General features: G+C 42.0%; 2 protein-coding genes across 2 annotated transcripts; both read left to right on the top strand.

The window, feature by feature from the left end:
• Positions 1 to 503: 503 nt before the first annotated feature.
• On the top strand, positions 504 to 1,988 carry LOC137633534 (keratin-associated protein 6-1-like). Its single transcript, XM_068365827.1, has 3 exons — positions 504 to 645; positions 898 to 1,132; positions 1,901 to 1,988. The coding sequence occupies exons 1-3, from the start codon at positions 504 to 506 to the stop codon at positions 1,986 to 1,988; spliced, it is 465 nt and encodes a 154-aa protein (XP_068221928.1).
• A 1,679-nt stretch (positions 1,989 to 3,667) lies between these two features.
• LOC137633533 (shematrin-like protein 1) lies at positions 3,668 to 4,879 on the top strand. Its single transcript, XM_068365826.1, has 2 exons — positions 3,668 to 4,186; positions 4,706 to 4,879. Exons 1-2 carry the CDS (start codon positions 3,668 to 3,670, stop codon positions 4,877 to 4,879), a joined length of 693 nt encoding a protein of 230 aa, XP_068221927.1.
• The last annotated feature ends 19,851 nt before the right edge of the window (positions 4,880 to 24,730 follow it).

Genomic DNA, 24,730 nt, shown 5'->3' with positions numbered 1-24,730 from the left:
CTACATTTACGGCTTCAGCTATGGCTAAGTCAATGGCTATGGCTATGTCTATTTCTATGTTTATATCTATAGCTATGTCTATGTCTATGGCTATGTCTATGCCTATGTTTATTGCTATGGCTATGGCTATGGATGCTATGGCTATGGCTATGGATATGTCTTTTGCTAGGTCTATGTCTATGGCTATGGCTATGGCTATGGCTCTATCTATGGCTATGGCTATGGCTATGGCTATGTTTATGGCTATGTCTATGTCTTCAATTATGGCTATGGCTATGGCTATATCTATGTCTATGTCTATGTCGGTCTATGGCTATGGCTATGGCTATGTCTATGTCTATGGCTATGGCTATGGCTATGTCTATGTCTATAGCCATGGCCATGTCCATGTCTATGTTTATGTCTATGTCTATGGCTATTGCTATGGCTATGGCTATGACAATGTTTATGGCTATGGCTATTGCTATGGCTATGTCTATGTCTATTTCTATGGTTATGTATCAATGGCTATGGCTATGGCTATGTCTATGTCTTTGTCTATGGATATGGCTATGGCAATGTCTATGTCTATGTCTATGGATATGGCTATGTCTATGTCTATGTCTATGGTTATGTCTATGGTTATGGCTGTGGCCATGACTATGGGTATGTCTATGGCTAGGGCTATGTCTATGTCTATGGCTATGGCTATGGCTCTGGCTATGGCAATGTCTATGGCTATGGCTATGGCTATGTCTATGTCTATGTCTATGTCTACGACTATGGCTACGGCTACGTCTATGGCTATGGCTACGGCTATGGCTACAGCTATAGCTATGGCTATGGCTATGGCTATATCTATTTATCTGTCTATGTCTATGGCTATGGCTATGGCTCTGTCTATGGCTACGGCTACAGCTATGGCTATGGCTACGGCTACATCATTTGGCTATGGCTATGGCTATGGCTACGGCTACAGCTACGGCTACAGCTACATATACGGCTTCAGCTATGGCTTCGTCAATGGCTATGGCTATGTCTATGTCTATGGCTATGTCTATGTCTATGGCTATAACTATGGCTATATCTATGGCTATGGCGATGGCCATGTCTCTGGATATGGCAATGGCTATGGCTATGTCTATGGGTTTGGGTATGGCTATGGCTATGGCTATGTCTATGTCAATGTTAATGTCAATGTCAATGTCTCTGGGAATGGCTATGGCTATGGCTATGGCTATGTCTATGTCTATGGCTATGGCTATGTCTGTAGTTATGTCTATGTCCATGTCCATGGCTATGTCTATGGCTATGGCTATGTGTATGTCTATGGCTATGGCTATATCTATATCCATGTATATGGCTATGGCTATGGCTAAGTCTATGTGTATGTCTATGTCTATGTCTGATTATATCTATGTCTATGGCTATGCCTATGGCTATGGCTATGTCTCTGGCTATGTCTATGGCTTTGGCTATGGCTATGGCTATGTCTCCAGCTATAGCTATGGCTATGGCTATTTATACCCTGGCTATGGCTAAGGCTATGTCTATGTCTATGGCTCTGGCTAAAGCTATGTCTATGTCTAAGTCTACAGTTAGGCTAGGGCTACGGCTATGGCTATGACTATGGCTACGGGTACAGCTAGGGCTACATCCTTGGCTACGACTTTAGCTATGGCTATGGCTTCGGCTACGGCTCTGGCTACGTCTATGGCTATGGTTATGGCTATGGCCATGTCTATGGCTTTGGCTATATGTATGTCTATGGCTTTGGGTATGGCTATGGCTATGGCTATGACTATGGCAATGTCTATGGCTATGGCTATGGCTATGGCTATGTCAATGTCAATGTCAATGTCAATGTCTATGGCTATGGCTATGACTATGTCTATATCTATGGCTATGGCTATGTCTGTAGTTATGTCTATGTCCATGCCCATGGCTATGGCTATGGCTATGGCTATGAGTATGTCTATGGCTATGGCTATATCTATATCCATGTCTAATGCTATGGCTATGGCTAAGTCTATGTGTATGTCTATGTCTGTCTATATCTATATCTATGGCTATGGCTATGGCTATGGCTATGTGTCTGGCTATGTCTATGGCTTAGGCTATGGCTATGGCTATGTCGCCAGCTATAGCTCTGGCTATGGCTATGGCTATGTCTCCGGCTATAGCTCTATCTATGGCTATGTCTACCGTGGCTATGGCTAAGGCTATGTCTATGTCTAGGACTATGGCTATGGCTATGTCTATGTCTATGTCTACAGTTAGGCTAGGGCTACGGCTATGGCTATGACTAGGGCTACGGCTACAGCTAGGGCTACGTCCTTGGCTACGGCTTTAGCTATGGCTATGGCTTCGGCTACGGCTCTGGCTACATCTATGGCTATGGCTATGGCTATGGCCATGTCTATGGCTTTGGCTATGTGTATGTCTATGGCTATGGCTATGGCTATGGCTATGTGTATGTCAATGGCTATGGCTATGGCTATGGCTAGAGCTCTGGCTATATCTATGGCTAAGTCTATGTGTATAACTATGTCTATGTCTATTTGTATGGCTATGTTCATGTTTATGGCTATGACTATGGCTATGTCTATGTCTATGGCTATGGCTATGGATTCTATGGCTATGGCTATAGCTAGAATTATGGCTATATCTAAGTCTATGCCTATGGCTATGTCTATGGCTATGTCTATGGCTATGACTCTGTCTATGGTTATGGCTATGGCTATGTCTATGTCTTCAGCTATGGCTATGGCTAATGCTATGTCTATGTTTATCTCTATGTGTGTCTATGGCTCTGGCTAAGGCTATGGCTATGTCTATGTCTATGTCTATTGCTATGGCTATGGTTATGTCTATGTCTATGTCTATCTCAAAGACTATGGCTATGGCTATGTTTTGAGTCTATACCCTTGGACATGTCCATGTCCATGTCTATGTCTATGGCTATGGCTATGTCTAGGTCTATGTCTATTGCTAGGGCTATGGTTATGTCTATGTCTATGTCTATCTCTAAGGCTTTGGCTCTGGCTATGTTTTGAGTCTATACCCTTGGACATGTCCATGTCCATGTCTATGTCTATGTCTATGGCTATGGGTATGGCTTTGGCAACGGCAATGGCAACGGCAACGGCAACAGCAAAGGCTACATCTACAGCTAAAGCTACTTCTCTGGCTATGGCTTTGTCTATGTCTATGTCTATGGCTATATCACTGTCTATGGCTATGGCTATGGCTTTGTCTATGTATATGTTTACCATGTCTACAGCTATGGCTATGTCTATGTCTATGTCTAGGGCTATGGCTATGTCTATGTCTATGTCTAAGTTTATGGCTATGGCTATGGCTATGGCTATGTCTATAACTATGGCTTTGGGTATGGTTATGGCTTTGTTTATCTCTAAGGCTATGTCTTTGGCTATGTCTATGTCTATGTCTCTGTCTTCAGCTATGCCTATGGCTATGGCTATATTTATGTCTATGTCTATGTCTGTCTATTGCTATGGCTATGGCTATATCTATGGTTATGGCTATGGCTATGTCTACAGCCATGGCCATGGCCATGTCCATGTCTATGTTTATGTCTATGTCTATGACTATGGCTATGGCTATGGCAATGTCTTTGGCTATGGCTATGTCTATATCTATGGCTATGTCTATGTATATAATGGCTATGGCTATGGCTCTGTCTATTTCTATGGCTATGGCTATGGCTATGACTATGTCTATGTCTATGGCTCTGTCTCTGGTTATGGCTATTGCTAAGTCTATGGGCATGTCTCTCGCTATGGCTATGTGTATGTCTATGGCTTTGGCTATGGCTCTTGCTATGGCAATGTCTATGGATATGGCTATGTCTATGTCTATGTCTATGTCTATGGCTGTGGCTCTGTCTATGTTAATGTCCATGGCTACGGCTATGGCTACGGCTACGTCTATGTGTATGGCTAAGGCTACGGTTACAGCTACAGCTATGGCTATGGCTATGGCTATTTCTATGGCTATGGCCCTGTCTAAGGCTATGGCTATGGATATATCTATGTCTATGTCTATGTCTATGGCTATGGCTATGGCTAAGTCTATGGCTACGGCTACAGCTACAGTTATGGCTACGGCTACATCATATGGTTATGGCTATGGCTATGGCTGTGGCTACGGCTACGGCTATGGCTACATCAATGGCTATGGCTATGTCTATGGCTATGGCTATGTCTATGTCTAAGGCTATGGCTATGGCTATGTCTATGTCTATGTCTATGGCTATGGCTATGTCTATGTCTAGGGCTATGGGTATGACTATGGCTATAGCTCTGGCTATGTGTATGCCTATGGCTATGGCTATGGCTATAGCTCTGTCTATATCTATGTCTATGGCTATGTCTGTCTATGTGTATGGCTATGTCTATGTCTATGGCTATGGCTATGGCTATGTCAATGTATATGGCTATGGCTTTGGAATCTATGGTTATGGATATGGCTATGATTATGGCTATGTCTATGGCTATGGTTATGTGTATATCTATGGCTACGGCTATGGGTATGTCTATGTCTATGGCTAGGGCTATTGCTCTTTCTATGGCTATGGCTATGTCTATATCCTCAGCTATGGCTATGTCTCTATCTTCAGCTATGGCTATGTCTCTGTCTATGGATATGTCTATGGGTATGGCTTCGGCTATGGCTATGGATATGTTTATGTCTATACCCATAGACATGTCTCTATGTCTATGGCTATGGCTATGGTTACGTAAACGTCCGCGTCCATGGCTACGGCTACGGCTTCGGCAACAGCGATGGCAATGGCAACATCTACGGATACGGCCCCGCGTCTGGCTATGGCTTTGTGTATGGCTATGTCTATGGCTATGGCTATGGCTATGGCTAAATCTATGGCTATATCTGTCTCTGGCTATGGCTATGGCCATGACCATGGCTCTGCCTCTGTCTTTGTCTATGTCTATGTCTATGGCTATGTCTGTGTGGCTATTGCTATGGCTATGGCTATGTCTATGGCTATGGCTATGGCAATGGCAATGGCTATGGCTATGGCTACAGCTACAGCTACGGCTACGGCTACATATACGGCTTCAGCTATGGCTTCGTCAATGGCTATGGCTATGTCTATGACTATGTCTATGGCTATGTCTATGTCTATGGCTATGACTATGGCTATATCTATGGCTATGGCGATGGCCATGTCTCTGGATATGGTAATGGCTATGGCTATGTCTATGGCTTTGGGTATGGCTATGGCTATGGCTATGTCTATGTTAATGTCAATGTCAATGTCTCTGGGCATGGCTATGGCTATGGCTATGGCTATGTCTATGTCTATGGCTATGGCTATGTCTGTAGTTGTGTCTATGTCCATGTCCATGGCTATGTCTATGGCTATGGCTATATTTATGGCTATGGCTATGGCAATGGCAATGGCTATGGCTATGGCTATGTCTATGGCTTTGGAAATTGCTATGGCTATGTCTATGTATATGTCTACCATGGCTATCGGATGGCTATGGCTATGTCTATATCTATGTCTATGGCTATGGCTATGTCTATGTCTAAGTCTCTGTCTATGTCTATGTCTATGGCTATGGCTATGTCTGTGTGGCTTTGGCTATGGCTATGGCTATGGCAATGGCAATTGCAATGGCTATGGCTATGGCTATGTCTATGGCTATGGATATGGCTATGGCTATGTCTATGTATATGTCTACCATGGCTATGGCTATGTCTATGTCTATGTCTATGGCAATGACTAGGGCTATGTCTATGTCTATGGCTATGGCTATGTTTATGGATATATTTATGGCTATGGCTATGTCTATGTTTATGTGTTTCTGTCTCTGTCTATGGCAATGGCTCTGGCTATGTCTGTCTATGGCTATGTCTATGACTATGTCTATGTCTGTGTCTATGGCTATGGCTTCAGCTATGGCTATAGCTATGGCTATGGCTATGTCTATGTCTATGGCTATTTCTATGGCTATGGCTATGTCTATGGCTATGGCTATGGCTATGTCTGTCTATGCTTATTGCTATGTCTATGCCTATTGCTATGTCTATGGCTATGTCTGTGTATATGGCTATATCTATAACTTTGTCTATGGCTATGTCTATATCTATGTCTGTGGCTATGTATACCATGGCTATGGCTATGTCTATGTCTATGTCTATGGCTACGGCTACAGCTACCGCTCTGGCTACTCCTAAGGCTATGGCTATGGCTACAGCTATGGCTATGGCTTTGTCTATGGCTAATGCTATGCCTATGGCCATGGCCATGTCTATGACTAAGTCTATATCTATGTCTATGTCTATGACTACGTCGACGGCTACAGCTACTGCTACGGCTACATCTAGGGCTATGGCTATGGCTACGACTACGGCTACGTCAATGTCTATGCTATGTCTATGTCTATGGCTATGTCTATGTCTATGTCTCTAGCTATGGCTGGAATTGGATTTTGCATGATCTTTTGTCCTTGAATTGGTCACAATTATATAATAGTGTAGATCCTGTTGTGTCTTTGAATGAGAATCTAGTCAACATTATTGATAGGCGTATCCCTTCTCGCGTGCTAAGGTACCGAATGAAGGACAAACCGTGGTTCAATGATGATTGTAGACATGCTTATTTGGAGAAGCAGGAGGCCTATCACCTTTGGAAGGGTAACAGATCAGATTTGACCTGGAACAACTATACTCAGCTTTGAGCTTTTGCTCAGAGAGTTTATGCCTCAACTGAAAAAGAGTACAATTTAATCATAAAAGAAACCCTCTCTGGTACAACTCAGGAACATAAATGGTGGTCTACCCTTAAATCTGCACTCTTTGGTGTAGATGCAACAGTTCCTCCTTCACTTAAACCAGATGGCTCAGTCACTCACTGTCCAAAGGAAAAGGCAACCCTTTTGGCTGATGTTTTTGACAGTAAACAGAGTAATGAAAAACTTGAACTTCCTCATTCCTGTTTTCCTGAGGCTAAACTAACTAGTTTAGCTTTTCGATCTCGTGAGATTAAAGCTCTGTTGATGGACCTTGATGCTTATGGAGGTGTAGACCCAAATGGTATTTTTCCTTTGTTTTTTTTTTAAAGACAGCAGATTTCTTAGCTCCAAAGTTATATGTTATTTTGCGCAAGTTAGCAAGAAGAGGAGCTTTTAGCACTTGTTGGAGAATTGGTAATGTTACTCCTCTATGTAAATGTGTTTGTGGTAGCTCAAGTCCCACTGATTACCGCCCAATTTCCATAACTCCCATATTATCTAAAGTTTTTGAACGTCTTCTGGCAAAACGTCTTAATAGGTTTGCTGAAGGTAATCATCTATTCCCTAGTTTGCAATTTGGTTTTCGTAAAGGCCTTGGAGCATGTGATGCCCTTCTTACAATCTCCAATGCAGTACAGAAATCCCTTGATTGTGGTCGGGAAGTTCGTATGATTGGCCTTGATTTTAGTGCTGCCTTTGACCGTGTTAATCATGAGGCCCTTGTTTTCAAACTGAAACAGTTGGGAGTGGGTGGGTCGTTTCTTAGCATTATTATTGATTTTTTAAGTAGTAGATCTCAAAGAGTAGTTGTTGATGGGCACCATAGTGAGTATAGGAATGTGATATCCGGTGTTCCACAGGGTAGTGTTCTTGGCCCATTACTTTTCATACTATATACACATGACATGTGGTTTGGCCTAGAAAATAAGCTTGTTGCATATGCAGATGATGCTACTCCCTTTGCATCAATTCCATCCCCTGAATGTAGATCTGGGGTTGGTGAATCCCTTAATAGGGATTTAGCTAAAATTAGTGCATGGTGCAAGTTATGGGGTATGAAGTTGAATCCTAACAAAACTCAAAGTATGATTGTAAGTAGGTCAAGGACGTTGGCTCCTCAACATCTGGATCTCAGTATTGATAATGTTTCGTTACGGGGACCGTCCGCCATGTCCTCCATTGTTTTTTTCTAATGAACCAAATTACACCATTTCTACATATGTTTTAGACATATATAATACTTTCATCATATAAAAATTTCAAGTCATTTGATCAAAAACTTTCGGATTTATTAGCAAAAATCATGATTTAAAAAAAAAACTTAGGTACATTTTTCCCGACTACTATAATACCAATTGTATTGAAACTTTTACCATAAAAACTACTCTATCAACCGAACAATTCTGTCAGACAAAATTTTGATTTTCCTTTTTTTTTAATGAATTTTTATTTTTTTTTCCTCGTCTAGACGGAAAATAATCATGAAAAAAAAAGTAAAATGAAAATTAAAATTTTGTCTGACAGAATTGTGGCCTTTTTAATCTTCTTTTCAATGATATCTTTATCTTCAAAATTGAACAATAAATAACTGAGAAAAATGTACCTAAGTGTGGATAAGTATGTTTTCGAGTTTTGAGCTCCTAAAGATTTGCCATGTAAATTTCTGCATTTTTCATAAAAAAAATGAAAAAAACATTATTATGGAAACTTACTTGTTATTTTTATTGTTGATATTGTTGATTTCTACAGCATGGCTCCTGGTCCCCCCCCCTTAAAAGGGGTATTAATACCCTAAGTGTACTAATACACTAAGTGTAAGGGTGTCGGGAGCTGCCTCCTCCCTCATTGTTGCCAGGGTTTTGCAGAGCTAAAATGCTCCAGCTTTATATTCTTCTCCTTGTTTCTCTGTCTTCTTTGTTCTTGTTTTTATTCTCTCTCTACTTCTTGCTCTTTCTGTATCATAAATTTTGAGGGAAGTGTCTATATCAGGACTTTTTCCAAATAACTTTACCATCAAGTTACTTTGCATGTATCCAAAATTATTTTCCAAAACTGTTAACCTTGATGCAAATTTTACTCTAGGCATGCCAAAAAACTTTTGTTTGGGGCACTTCATCCAAAGCCTAGAATGCAGAGATTCATTTGGATTTTCAGTCCAGCCATGCAGGCATCTTTGCAATAATTTGGGGTCAGCCAAACTATTGAAAACACTTCTTATGTGTGTGCGAAGCTCATAGGGTATTCCTGCAAGATGATTTTTCCTTGTTGCATGTGATGGTATTTTTTCTTTTTTGGCTACAGCTCTATTGTAAAAACACCATGATTCAGGCCCAGCAGGGCACATTTGATGGACTGGGTGTTCATCATCAGATGTCAAGTGATAATAGATAGCCCAAATAGCATTTCGCATCTGATCCACTGTTGTGTTTATATTATTTCTTATTGCCATACCATAATATACTTGAATATTATTTATAATGGCTTGGGTCAACTTGTTTTTTCCTGACAATAAACTTCTTTTCATCTGTTTTCCGCTTTTTGTTGTTATATATTCACTCACTTCTGATTTCATTTTTATGAGCCTGTGGCCCATTCTTTTTTGGGCATGACAAATACACTCCTCCTTCTCTACCTTCACACCTTCATATGGCCCTTGGCCTTCATTCATTTCACATACTGCATTGTATGCACTCGAGTCCCCATCCCCAACAAATGTTTTATATCTGAAACCATTATTCAATGATCTCGACCACATTCTCGTTGCTTCTTCTGCTTCCATAGCACCAGATTTTCCTTTAAAGTTTTTATTGCACTTATGATTTGGCTTATTTCCTTCTTCTTGTCCTTCCTCATTTCCTTCTTCTTGTCCTTCCTCATTTCCTTTGTCACATATTTTGCAATAATTACACAAAATTTCACAATCGAGTACTTTTCCTGTGAACACATCAATAACGAACCCTACACCTACGTGTGACTTATGGCCCCTTGATAACCAAGTTCCATCAAAAGACACATCTATATCTATTACGCCATTTTCATCAGGTATTGCCAACTTATTTTCTATATAAAATTTCTTTACATAATCATACGTATATTTTTGCATATCACTGTAATGTTTTTCCATTTGTTTATAAAGATAAGAACTATGTCTGGCATAAGATCCCGCTGCCAGAGGCTTGCAGAAAAATCCTCCCATTTTATTCAGGCCTGCTCTTCCTATACCTGTAGTAAGAGAATGATACACTTCTTGTAAATTTGCTTCACCAAATTTATGACATTCCCTTCCCCTCCCATGCCTCCTTGGGGGGAGGTAGCTAATGTCCGTATGGCAACCATCACAAGATACTCTAAATGTCGTATCCCAGCTGTCCCTTTATGCGTGTACACTGACTGACTTTTTACAGTTTCGCTTTCTACAAGTCACGCCTTTCATCATTCCTTCTAGCTGTTCTTTTGAAATTGTGTATTTCTCATCATATTCTGGGATATCACTAATATCAATCCCAATTGTATGATCAGGAACTGGCGGTGAAATCGAGTCCTCACTCACGTAGCGTGAAGGTTGAGGGCTTGAAAGCAATTCCTGGCTTACATCCCGTGACGTGGATGGCTTAGGCTCGCTAAATTCTCCTTCATCTGGCAGCGAAAATGAATGACTAAGCTCCGACGTAGAAGGCTCCGCTCTCTCTCTCTCTCTACTAAGCTCCGATGTGGTAGAAGGCTCCTCTCTCTCTCTCGCGCGCGCAGACACTGCGAGAGCTGATGACAAAGAAAGCGATTGTTTTTTCTTCAGTTTTTCCTTCCGAGCACTCGCTAATTTTGAAAGAATTTCTTTCCTTGTACCCCTCTTTACAATGCTTTTCCTTGGCATGATGTAAAATTCACGAGGAATTATAAAAAACACTAATAAACACATGGGCGAATGTAAACAAAAACACGTGCGTCTCACTCTCACGAGGTCTAAGACTGTACTGGCGTGTGTCGCCTAACTGCGTGTTCACTGAGCTCTCTTCCCCTGATACGCTACATCATTGCCAGACGTACGAAATTCGAGAAAAAAAACCGAAAAAATCGATGTATATATAAAAAAAAAACACGCAAAGACGAACTGTCAAACTCAGCCGCGCAGACGACGTCCCAGGATGACATCATGATTTAGAAACCCCCGTATCATCATTATTTATGAAAATAATGGGTTGAAACTTCTGGAGTGCATGTACGATATGTTTCTCTATACAGAGAGACAATAAAACGATTTTTGAATTTTTCAAGTTGGTATGCCAAAATACCACCGCGGACGGTCCCCATAAATTTGTATGACTCTTTTAAAATTTTAGGTGTGTTTCTCGATAGCAAATTTACTTTTGAGAAACATATAAGGTCTGTGTCTTCTTCAATTGCACAAAAAATTGGCTTATTGAGAAAGTCTTTTAAGATATTCGGTGATCAATCTATTCTGAAGAAGTGTTTTAATTCTTTTATTCTACCTTGTTTTGAGTATTGTTCTCCTGTCTGGTCTTCAGCTGCTGATTCTCATCTTAATTTGTTGGACAGAAACTTACGGTCTATTAAATTTCTTATTCCTGATCTAGATATTAATCTCTGGCACCGTCGTTCAATTAGTTCATTATGCATGTTACATAAGATTTTTCATAACTCTGACCATCCTTTACATTCAGATCTCCCTGGACAATTCTATCCTGTTCGTAATACTAGGCAGGCAGTTAATTCTAATAGCCAGGCCTTTTCCATCATAAGACTCAATACTACGCAGTACTCTAGAAGTTTTATTCCAGCTGTTACCAAGTTGTGGAATGATCTTCCTAATCGGGTTGTTGAATCAGTAGAACTTCAAAAGTTCAAAGTTGGAGCAAATGCTTTTTTGTTGACCAGGCGGACCTGAGTCTTTTTATAGTTTATATATGACATATTTGTTTTTGACGTTGTTAATAGTTTATATATGACATATCTGTTATGACGTTGTTACTTTTTTAGAATGATTTATTGTTAATTTGTTCTCTTCAGTTATTTATTTCCTTATTTCCTTTCCTCACTGGGCTATTTTTCCCTATTGGAACCCCTGGGCTTATAGCATCTTGCTTTTCCAATTAGGGTTGTAGCTTGGATAGTAATAATAATAATAATATCGTTATGTCCAAGGCTATGGCTATGTCAATGTCTATGTCTATGGCTATGGCTATGGCTATGACTATGGCTATGTCTATGTCTATATCTATTGCTATGTCTATGTCTAGGGCTATGGCTCTGGCTAAGGCTACGTCTATGTCTACCATAGGTATGGCTATGGCTCTGGCTATAGCTATGTCTATGTCAAATGCTAGGGCTATGGCTATGTCTTTGTCTATGGCTATGGCTCTAGCTATGGCTATGGCTATTGCTATGGCTATGGCTAGGTCTTTGTCTATGGCTATGTCTAAGTTTATGGCTATGGCTAAGTGTATGTCTTTGGCTATGGCTATGGCAATTGCTATGGCTATGGCTATGTCTAGGGCTATGGCTATGGGTATGGCTATTGCTATATCTATGTCTATGGCTATGGCTATGGCTATGGATATGTCTATGTCTATGTCTATGTCTATGGCTACGGCTACGGCTATGGCTACATCTATGGCTATGCCGATGGCTATGACCATGTCTGTGGCTATGGCTATGGCTAAGTCCATGCCTATTTCTATGTCTATATCTATGTCTATGGCTATGGCTATGACTATGGCTATAGCTATGTCTTTGTCTGTCTATGTCTATGGCTATGGCTATGTCTATGTCTATGGCTATGGCTATGGCTATATCTATGGTTATGGCTATGACTATGTCTATGGCTATGGCTATGACATTGCTATGGCTCTGTCAATGTCAATGTCTATGGCTATGGCTATGGCAATGGCTATGGCTATGGCTATGTCTATGTGTATGGCTAAGTCTGTGGCTATGGCTATGGCTATGTCTATGGCTATGGCTATTTCTACGTCTGTCTATGTTTATGGCTATAGCTATGGCTATGGATATGTTTATGGCTATGGCTATGTCTATGTCTACCATGGCTATGGCTATGGCTATGGCTACGGCTACCCCTACGGCTATATCAATGGCTATGCTATGCTTATGTTTATGGCTATGTCTATGTCTATAGCTATGGCTATGGTTATGGCTCTGGCAATGTCTGTCTATGGCTATTGCTATTACTATGGCTATGGCTATGTCTGAGGCTATGGCTATGGCAATGTCTATGTCTATGTCTATGGTTATGGCTATGTCTATATCTATGTCTAATTCTGCAGGTAGGCTACACCTACAGTTTTGGTTATGACTATGGCTACGGCTACAGCTAGGGCTACTTCCTTGGCTACGGCTAGAGCTATGGCTAAGGCTAGGCTACGGCTATGGCTCTGGCTACATCTATAGCTATGGCTATGGCTATGGCCATGTCTATTTATATGTCTATGCCTAAGTCTTTGGTTATGGCTATGGCTATGTCTATGTCTATGTCTATGGCAATATCAATATATATGGATATATAAATGTCTATATCTATGGCTATGTCCATGTCTCTATTGCTTTGTGTATGGCTATGTCTATGGCTATGGCTCTGGCTCTGGATATGGCTCTGGCTATGGCTATGGCTATGGCTCTGGCTATGGCTATGTCTATATCTATCATGGCTATGGCTATGGCTATGTGTATGACTATGTCTACAGCTACGGCTATGGCTATGGCTACGGCTATGGCTAAGGCTACGACCTCGGCTCTGGCTACGGCTACGGCTATGGCTATGGCCATGGCGTCATCTATGGCTATGGCTATGGCTACGGCCATGTCTATGGCTAGGGCTATATCTATGCCTATGGCTATGGCTATGGCTATGTCTATGGCTATGTGTATGTCTATGGCTATGGCTATGTCTATGTTTATGTCTATGGCTAGGGCTATTGCTCTGTCTATGGCTATGGCTATGGCTACGGCTATGCCTACATCTACGGCTACGGCTACGTCTATATCTTTGTCTATGGCTATAGCTATGGCTATGGCTATGTCTATTTCTAAGTGTATGGCTCTGGCTAAGGCTAAGGCTATGGCTAAGTTACGGCTGTCTATTGCTATGGCTAGGTCTATGGCTATGGGTATGTCTATGTCTATAGCCATGGCCATGGCCATGTCCATGTCTATGTTTATGTCTATGTCTATAGCTATGTCTATGGCTATGGCTATGACAATGTCTATGGCTATGGCTAAGGCTATGGCTATGGCTATGGCTATGGCTATATATACCAAGGCTATGGCTCTGTATACCATGGCTATGGCTATGGCTATGTATCTGTCTATGGCTATGGCTATGGCTATGTCTATGTCTATGGCTATGTCTATGGTTATTGCTATGGCTAAGTCATTGGGTATGTCTATGGCTATAGCTATGTCTATCCCTATGGCTTTGGCTATGGCAATGGCTGAGGCTAGTGCAATGTCTATGTCTATGGCTATGGCTATGGCTATGGCTATGGCTATGTCTATGTTTACCATGGCTATGGCTATGGCTAGGTCTATATCTATGTCTATTGCTATGTCTATGTCTATGGCTATGGCTATGGCTACAGCTATGGCTATAACTTGGTCTATGTCTATGGCTATGTATGTGGCTATGGTTAGGGCTATGGCTATGGCTATGGCTATGTCTATGGCTATGGCTATGTGGTTATGACTATGGCTCTGTCTATGTCTATGGCTATGGCAATGGTTATGGCTATGGCTATGTCTATGGCTATGTCTATGTCTACCATGGGTATGGCTATGGTTATGGCTATTGCTATGTCCATGTGTTTGTCTATGGCTAATGCTATGTCTATGTCTATGTCTATGGCTATGGATATGGCTATGTCTATGTGTATGGCGATGTCAATGGCTATGGATATGCCTATGGCTAGGGCTATGGCTATGGCTATATCTATAGCTATGAATATATATATTTCTATATCCATGGCTATGGCCATGGCTCTGGCTCTGTCTATGGCTATGGCTATGTCTATGTGCCTATGGCTATGGATATGTCTATGGCTATGGCTATGGCTATGACTATGGCTATGGCTATGGCTATGGCTATGGCTATGTCTATGGCTATGGCTATGGCTCTGGCTCTGTCTATCTATGGCTAGGGCTCTGGCTTTGGCTATGTCTATGTCTAAATCTATGGCTATGTCTATGTGTATGTGTATGGCTATAGCTTTGATTATGTATATGTCTATGGCTATAGCTTTGGCTATGTCTGGCTATGGCTATGGCTATATCTATGTGTCTGTCTATGTCAATGGCTATTGCTATTGCTATGGCTATGGCTACTGCTATGGCTGCAGCTATTGCTATGTCTATGTCTATGTCTATATGGCTATGTCTATGGCTATGACTATGGGTATGGCTAGGGGTATGGCTATGTCTATGTCTATGTCTATGGCTGTGGCTATGGCTATGGCTATATCTATATCTATGGCTATATCTATATCTATGGCTATGGCTATGGCTATGTCTATTGATATGGCTATGGCTATGGCTAAGTCTATGGCTGAGGCTATGGCTCTGGCTATGGCTATGTCTATGGCTATGTCTATAGCAATGAAAATGGCTATTGGTATATCTATGTCTATGTCTATATCTAGGGCTCTGTCAATGTCTATGGCTATGGTTATGGCTATGTGGCTATGGCTTTGGCTATGGCTAAGACTTTGACTATGGCTATGGCTATGGCAATAGCTATGTTTATGGGTATAGCTATGGCTATGGCTATGGCTATGCCTTCGGCTATGGCTGAGGCTTTAGCAAATGACTATGTCTATGGCTATGGCTATGTCTATGGCTATTTCAATGTCTATGGCTAGGTCTATTTCTATGGCTATGGCTATGGCTATGGCTATGTCGATGGCTTGTTATGTCTATATCTATGGCTATGGCTGTCAATGGCTATGGCTATGGCTATGTCTATGTCCAAGGCTATGTTTATGGCTATGGCATTGGCTATGTCTATGGCTATGGCTATGACTGAGGGTATGTCTATCTCTATGTCTATGTCTATGGCTATGACAATAGCAATGGCAATGGCAATGGCTATGGCTATGTCTATATGGCTATGGATATGACTATGGCTATGGCTATGGCTATGGCTATGGCTCTGTTTATGGCTATGGCTATGGCTATGTTTATGGCTATGGCTATGGCTATGTCTACATCTAGGGCTATGGCTATGGCTATGGCTACGGCAATGTCTATGTCTATGTCTATCTCTATGGCTATGGCTATGTCTATGCCTATGTGTATATTTATGGTTATGGCTATGGCTATCTCTATGTCTATGGCTGTGGCTCTGTCTAAGGCTAAGGCTATAGATATGGCTATGGCTGACCCTTTGGTTATGGCTATGGCTATGGTTGAGGCATTGGCTATGGCTATGGCTCTGGCTATAGCTATGGCTATGGCTCTGGCTATTGCTAAGACTAAGTCTATGGCTATGGCTATGTCTATGTCAACAGCTATGTCTATGTCAACAGCTATGTCTACAGCTTTGGCTATGTCTATTGCTAGGGCTATGACTAGGGCTATGGCTCTGTCTATGGCTATGGCTATGGCTATCACTATGTCTATGGCTATTGCTATGGCTATAGCTATGGCTCTGGCTATGGCTATGTCAATGGCTAGGGCTATGGCTATGGCTATGGTTATTTTTATTGCTGTGGCTATGGCTATGTGTATGGCTATGGCTATGGCTATGTCTATGTGGCTATGGCTATGGCTATGGCTTTGGCTATGTCTAGGGCTCTGGCTCTGGCTATGTCTATATGGCTATGGTTATAGCTATGGCTATGGCTATGGCTATGTTTATGACTATGGGTATGGCTTTGGCTATGGCTGTGGCTATGGCTATGGCTACATCTACAGCTAAGGCTACAGCCTCGGCTACGACTTTGGCTACGGCTATGGCTGTCTAGGGCTATGGCTAATGCTATGGCTATGGCTATGGCTATGGCTGAGGCGTCGTCTATTTCTTTAGCTATGGCATGGCCAAGTCTATGTCTATGTCTAAGGCTATGAATATGGCTATGGCTAAGGCTATGTCTATGGCTATGGCTATGTCTATGGCTATGGCTATGACTATCTCTATGGGTATGGTTATGGCTATGGCTGAGGATTTGGCCATGGCTATGGCTGAGGCTTTGGCTATGGCTATGGCTATGTCTATGGCTATGTCTATGTCTGTCTATTTCTATGGCTATGTCTATGGCTATGTCCTTGTCTATGGCTATGTCTATGGCTATGTCTATGTATATGTCTATGGCTGTGGCTCTGGCTCTGGCTATGTCTATGTCTATGTCTATGTCTATGTCTATGTCTAAGTCTATTTCTATGTCTATGTCTATAGCTATGGCTATATCTGTGTGGCTATGGTTATGACTATGGCTATGGCTATAGCTATGGCTATGGCTATGGCAATGGCAATGGCTATTGCTATGTCTATGGCTATATCTTTGACTATGTCTATGTCTATGGCTATAGCTTTGGCTATGTCTGGCTATGGCTATGGCTATATCTATGTCTCTGTCTATGTCAATGGCTATTGCTATTGCTATGGCTATGGCTACGGCTATGGCTACAGCTATGGCTATATCTATATCTATGTCTATATGGCTATGGCTATGGCTATGGCTATATCTATTTCTATGGCTATGGCTATGTCTATGTCTATGTCTATGTCTATGTCTATGGCTGTGGCTATGGCTATGGCTATATCTATATCTATGGCTATGGCTATGGCTATGTCTATTGATATGGCTATGTCTATGTCTATGTCTATGTCTATGGCTATGGCTATGGCTAAGTCTTTGTCTATAGTTATAGTTATGTCTATGTCTATGGCTATGTCTATGGCTATGGCTATTGTCAATGTTTATGTCTGTCTGTCTATGTCTATGTCTATGTCTATGGCTATGACTATGTCTATGTCATTGGCTATGGCTATGGCTTTGTCTATGGCTATGGCTATGTTTGCTATGGCTATGACTATGGCTATGTCTATGTCTCTGGCTATATCTATGTCTATGGCTCTGGCTATGGCTAGGGCTATGTCTATGTCTACCATGGCTATGGCTATGGCTAGGTCTATATCTATGTCTATGGCTATATCTATGTCTATGGCTATGGTTATGGCTACAGCTATGTCAATAACTTTGGCTATGTCTATGTCTATGGCTATGTCTATGGCTATGGTTATGGCTATGTCTATGTCTATGCCTATTGCTATGTCTATGTCTATTTTTATGGCTATATTTATAGCTTTGTCTAAGGTTATGGCTATGGCTATGGCTAAGGCTATGTCTATATTTATGTCTATGGCTATGTCTATGTGTATATCTATGGCTAAGGCTATGTCTACGGCTAAGGCTATGCATATGGCTACGGCTACGGCTGAAGCTATGTCTATGTCTATGGCTATTGCTATATCTATGGCTATGGCTATGGCTCTGGATTTGTCTATGTCTATGGCTATGTCTACGACTACGGCTACAGCTACATTTTTGGCTATGGCTATGGCTATGGCTACGGCTACAGCTACGGCTACGTCAATGGCTATGCTATGTCTATGTCTATGGCTATGTCAATGTCTATGTCTATGGCTATGGCTATGGCTAAGGCTATGGCTATGTCTATGACTTTGGCTATGGCAAATTGATCTATGGCTTTGGCTATGGCTAAGACTATGATTATGGCTATGGCTATGGCAATGGCCATGTTTATGTGTATGGCTATGGCTTTTGCTATGGCTATGGCTTCGGCTATGGCTGAGGCTTTGGCAAATGGCTATGTCTATGGCTATGGCTATGGCTATGGCTATGTCTATGTCTATGGCTATGGCTATTTCTAGGGCTATGGCCATGGCTATGGCTATGTCTATGGCTTGTTATGTCTATATCTATGGCTATGGCTGTCTATGGCTATGGCTTTGGCTATGTCTATGTCTAAGGCTATTTCTATGGTTATGGCATTGGCTATGTATATGGCTATGGCTATGATTAAGGGTATGTCTATGACTATGTCTATCGCTATGGCTAAGACAATGGCAATGGCAATGGAAATGGCTATGGCTATATCTATGACTATGGCTCTGGCTATGTCTATGTGACTATGGCTATGGCTATGGCTATGTCTATGGCTATGGCTATGATTATGGCTATGGCAATGTTTATGGCTATGGCTATGGCTATGTCTACTTCTATGGCTATGGCTACGGCTATGGCTATGTCTACATCTATGGCTATGGCTACGGCAATGTCTATGGCTCTGACTATAGCTATGGCTATGGCTATGGCTATGGCTACGGCTTTATCTATAGCTATGGCTATGTCTATTGCTATGGCTATGACTAAGGCTAGGGCTCTGTCTATGGCTATGGCTATGGCTATCTCTATGTCTATGGCTATGGCTATGGCTATAGCTATGGCTATGGCCAAGGCTATGTCAATGGCTATAGCTATGGCTATGGGTATGGTTATGTTTATTGCTAAGTCTATGGCTATGCCTATGGCTATGCCTATGGCTATGGCTATGGGTAGGGCTATGGCTATGTCTACGTGGCTATGGATATGGCTATGCCTAGGGCTCTGGCTATGGCTAAGTCTATATGGCTATGGCTATGGCTATGGATATGGCTATGTTCATGGCTATGTGTATGGCTTTGGCTATGGCTATGGCTATGGCTATGGCTACATCTACAGCTATGGTTACAGCTACGGCTACGGCATTGTCTATGTTTATGTCTAGGGTTATCTCTATGGCTATGGCTATGGTTATCTCTATGGTTATGGCTATGACTATGGTTATGTGTATGGTTATGGCTAAGGCTATGGCTATGGCTGTATATGGCTATGGCTATAGCTATGGCTATGGCTATGGCTATGGGTATGGCTGAGGCGTCGTTTATGTCTATGGCTCTGGCATGGCCAAGTCTATGTCTATGTCTATGGATATGAATATGGCTATGTCTCTGGCTATGTCTATGTCTATGACTATGGTTATGGCTATCTCTATGGCTATGGCTGTGGTTAAGGCTATGGCTGAGGATTTGGCCATGGCTATGGGTGAGGCTTTGGCTATGGCTATGGCTATATCTATGGCTATGTCTATGTTTATGGCTATGGCTATGGCTATATCTATGTCTAAGTCTATGTCTATGTCTATGGCTATGGCTATGTCTATGTCTATATCTAAGGTTATGGCTATGTCTATATGGCTATAGCTATGGCTATGACTATGGCTATGGCTATGGCTAGGGCAATGGTAATGGCAATGGCTATGGCTATGGCTATGTCTATATCTTTGAATATGGCTATGGCTATGTCTATGTCTATGTCTACCATGGCTATGGCTATGTCTATGGCTATAGCTATGTCTATTTCTATGTCTATGGCTATGGCTATGGTTATGTCTATGGCTATGACTATGTCTATGTCTATGTCTATGGCTATGGCTATGGCTCTGTCTATGGCTATGGCTATGGCTTAGGCTATTGCTTTGGCTATGTCTATGGCTAAGGCTATGGCTCTGGCTCTGGCTATGTCTAATTCTATGGCTATGGCTATAGCTATGGCTATGGCTATGGCTATGGCTATAGCTATGGCTCTGGCTATGGCTATGTCTATGGCATTGGTTATGGCTATGGCTATGTCTATGTCTATGGCTATGGCTATGTCTGTAGCTACGGCTATGGCTATGGTTATGTCTCTGGCTACGGCTACAGCTATGGATATGTCTATGGCTACGGGTATGTCTACGTCTACGGCTACGGCTACGGCTATGGCTATGTCTAAGGCTATGGATATGGCTCTGGCTATGTTCATGGCTATGGCTATGTCTCTGTCTATGGCTAAGGCGCTGTCTAGTGCTATGGCTATGGCTATGGCTAAGGCAATGTTGATGTCTATTGTTATGGTTGTCTATGGCAATGTCTATTTCTATGTCTATGGCTATGGCTATGTCTATGTCTATGGCTTTGGCTATGTCTAATGCTATGGCTATGGCTATGGCTCTGGCTATGGCTATGGCTATCGCTAAGGCTATGGCTCTGTCTATGTCTCTGGCTATGGCTAAGGCTATGGAGGCTATGGCTATGGCTATGGCTATGTCTATTGCTATGGCTATGGCTATGTATATATCTATGGCTAAGGCTATGGCTATGTGTATGGCAATGGCTATGGGTCTGTCTGTGTCTATGGCTATAGCTATGGCTCCCTCTATGTCTATGTCTGTCTTCAGCTATGGGTATGGTTATGTCTATGTCTATGTCTATGTCTCTGTCTGTCTATGTCTATGTCTATGTCTATGTTTCTGGTTATAGCTATGGCTATGTCTGTCTATGGCAAAGGCTATGGTTATGGCTATGGCTATGGCTAGGGCTATGTCTATTTCTATGGTTATTGCTATGACTATGTCTAAGTCTATGTTTACAGCTATGGCTATTGCTAAGGCTATAGCTATGTCTATATCTATGTCTATGGCTATGTCTCTGTTTATGTCTATGGCTATGGCTATGGCTATGGCTATGTTTATGGCTATGGCTACGGCTATGGCTATGGCCCTGTCTATATCCATGGCTATGACAATAGCTATGGCTCTGTCTATATCTATGGCTATATATATGTGTATGTCTATGGCTATGGCTATGGTTATGGCTATGGATGCCATGGCTATGGCTATGTCTATGTCTATGTCTATGGCTATAGCTATGGCTCTGTCTATGGCTATGGCTATGGTTGTGGCCATGGTTATGTGTCAGCTATTACTTTGGCTATGGCTATGTCTATGTTTCCTGTCTATGTCTATGTCTGTCTATGGCTAAGGGTATGGCTATGTCTATGTCTAGTTCTATGGCTATGGCTATGGTCATGTCTCTGTCTATGGCTATGGCTATGTCTATGTCTATAGCCATGGCCATGTCCACGTCCACGGCTACGCCTATGGCGATGGTGATGGCATCAGCGACGGCGACGGCTACGGCTACGTATACGGCTATGGCAATGGCTCTGTGTATGTCTAGTGCTATAGCTATGTCTATGTCAGGCTATGGCTATGTCTTAGTCTATGTCTATGTCTATGTCTATAGCTATGGCTGTCTCTGTCTGCCTATGACTATGTCTATGTCTATGTCTATGTCTCTGACTATGGCTATGGCTCTGTCTATGTCTAAGGCTATGGCTATGGCTATGTCTAAGTCTATGTCTATGTATATTGCTTTGGCTATGACTATGGCTCTGGCTATGTCTATGTTTATGGCTATGGCTATGGCTATGGATATATCTGACTATGGCTATGGCTATATATATGTCTATGGCTATGGCTATGGCTATGTCTATGTCTATATCTATGGCTATGGCTATGTCTATGTCAATGGCTATGGCTATATCAATGTCTGTCTATGGTTATGGCTAAGGCTTGTTCTATGGCTATGGCTATGGCTATGACTATGTCTATATCTAAATCTTTGGCTATGTCTATGTGTATGGCTATGTCTATGGCTATGTCTATAGCTATGGCTATGTATGGCTATGGCTATGTGTATGTATATTTCTACAATGGCTTTGGCTATGGCTATGTCTATATCTATGTCTATGGCAAGGGCTATGTTTATGTCTGTCTATGGCTATGGCTATGTCTATGTCTGTCTATTACTATGGCTATGCTTATGTGTCTGGCTATGTCCATGGCTATGGCTATGTCTATGTTTATGTCTGTCTATGTCTATGTCTATGTCTGTGTCTATGGCTATGCCTATGGCTATATCTATGTCTTTGGCATTGGCTATGGCTATGGCTTTGTCTATGGCTGTGGCTATAGCTCTGTAAGTTTATGGCTATGGCTATGGCTATGGCTATGTCTCTGTTTATGGCTATGGCAATGTCTTTGTGTATGGATATGGCTATGGCTATGGCTATGTCTTTGTCTACCATGGCTATGACTATGGCTATGTCTATATCTATGGCTAAGTCTATGTCTATGGCTTTGGCTATGGCTATGGCTTTGTCTATGGTCATGGCTATGGCTATGTCTGTGTATGGCTATGGCTATGGCTATGTCTATGTCTATGGCTATGTCTATGTCTATGGCTATGGCTATGGCTATATCTATGTCTACCATGGCTATGGCTATGGCTAGGTCTATATCTATGTCTATGGCTATGGCTAAGGGTACAGCTATGGCTATAGCTATGGCTATGGCTATGTCTATGTCTATGGCTATGACTATGGCTATATTTATGGCTATGGCAATGGCAATGTCTAGCTATGGCAATGGCTATGGCTTTGGGTATGGCTATGGCTATGGCTATGGCTATAGCAATGTCTATGGCTATGGCTATGGCTATGTCTGTAGCTATGTCTATGTCCATGTCCATGGCTATGGCTATGGCTATGGCTATGGCAATATCTATGGCTATGGCTATGGCTATGTCTGTAGCTATTTCTATGTCCAAGTCCATGGCTATGGCTATGGCTATGGCTATGGTTGAGTCTATGTGTATGTGTATGTCTATGTCTGTCTAAGTCTATGTCTATGGCTATGGCTATGGCTATGGCTATATCTCTGGCTATGTCTATGGCTTTGGCTATGGCTAAGGCTATATCTCTGGCTATAGCTATGGCTATGGCTATGTCTACCCGACTATGGCTATGGCTATGGCTATGCCTATGTCTATGTCCAAGTCTATGTCTATGTCTATGTCCAAGTCTATGTCTATGTCTCTGGCTATGGCTATGGCTATGTCTATGTCTATGTCTACAGTTAGGGAGGCCTATGGCTACGGCTATGACTATGGCTACGGCTACTGCTAGGGCTACGTCCTTGGCTACGGCTTTAGCTATGGCTATGTCTTTGGCTACGGCTCTGGCTACGTCTTTGGCTATGGCTATGGCTATGGCCATGTCTATGGATTTGGCTATGGCTATGTCTATAACTATGGCTATGGCTATGGCTATGGCTATGTGTATGTCTATGGCTATGGCTATGGCTATGGCTATAGCTCTGTCTATATCTATTGCAAAGTCTATGTCTATAACTATTTCTATGTCTATATATATGGCTATGTCTATGTCTATGTCTATGGCTATTTCTATGTCTATGGCTATGGCTATGGATTCTATGGCTATGGCTATGGCTATGGCTATGATTATGGCTATATCTATGTCTATGTCTATGTCTATGGCTATGGCTATGATTATGGCTATGTTCTAGGCTATGGCTAAGGCTATGTCTATGTCTATGGCTATGGCTGGAGCTATGACTCTGTCTATGGCTATGGCTATGGCTATGTCCGTTTTCAGCTATGGCTATGGCTATATCTATGTCTATAACCATGTTTGTCCATGGCTATATCTACGGCTATGTCTCTGTCTATGTCTATGTCTATTGCTATGGCTCTGGTTATGTCTATGTCTATTACTATCTCTAAGTCTATGGCTATGGCTATGTTTTGTGTCTATACCCATGGACATGTCCATGTTCATGTCTATATCTATGGCTATGGCTATGGTTATGGCTACGTCCACGTCCACGTCCATGGCTACGGCTACAGCTTCGGCAACGGCAATGGCAACGGCAACGGCAACGGTGACATCAACGGCTATGGCTACATCTCTGGCTATGGCTTTGTCTATGTCCATGTCTATGGCTATATCTATATCTATGGCTAGGGCTATGGCTTTCTTTATGTATATGTCTACCATGGCTATGGCTATGTCTCTGTCTATGTCTATGTCTAGGGATATGGCTATGTCTAAGTCTATGGCTATGTGTATGGCTATGGCTATGTCTATGATTATGTCTGTGTCTATGTCTATGTCTATATCTATGGCTATGGCTCTGGCTATGGCTATATCTATGACTATGGCTCTGGCTATGACTATGGCTATGGCTATTGCACTGTC

The sequence above is a fragment of the Palaemon carinicauda genome, chromosome 43, assembly GCF_036898095.1.
Source record: "Palaemon carinicauda isolate YSFRI2023 chromosome 43, ASM3689809v2, whole genome shotgun sequence".
Lineage (NCBI taxonomy): Eukaryota > Metazoa > Arthropoda > Malacostraca > Decapoda > Palaemonidae > Palaemon > Palaemon carinicauda.
Note: the sequence above shows the minus strand (reverse complement) of the source record. Positions and strands in the feature narration are given on the sequence as shown.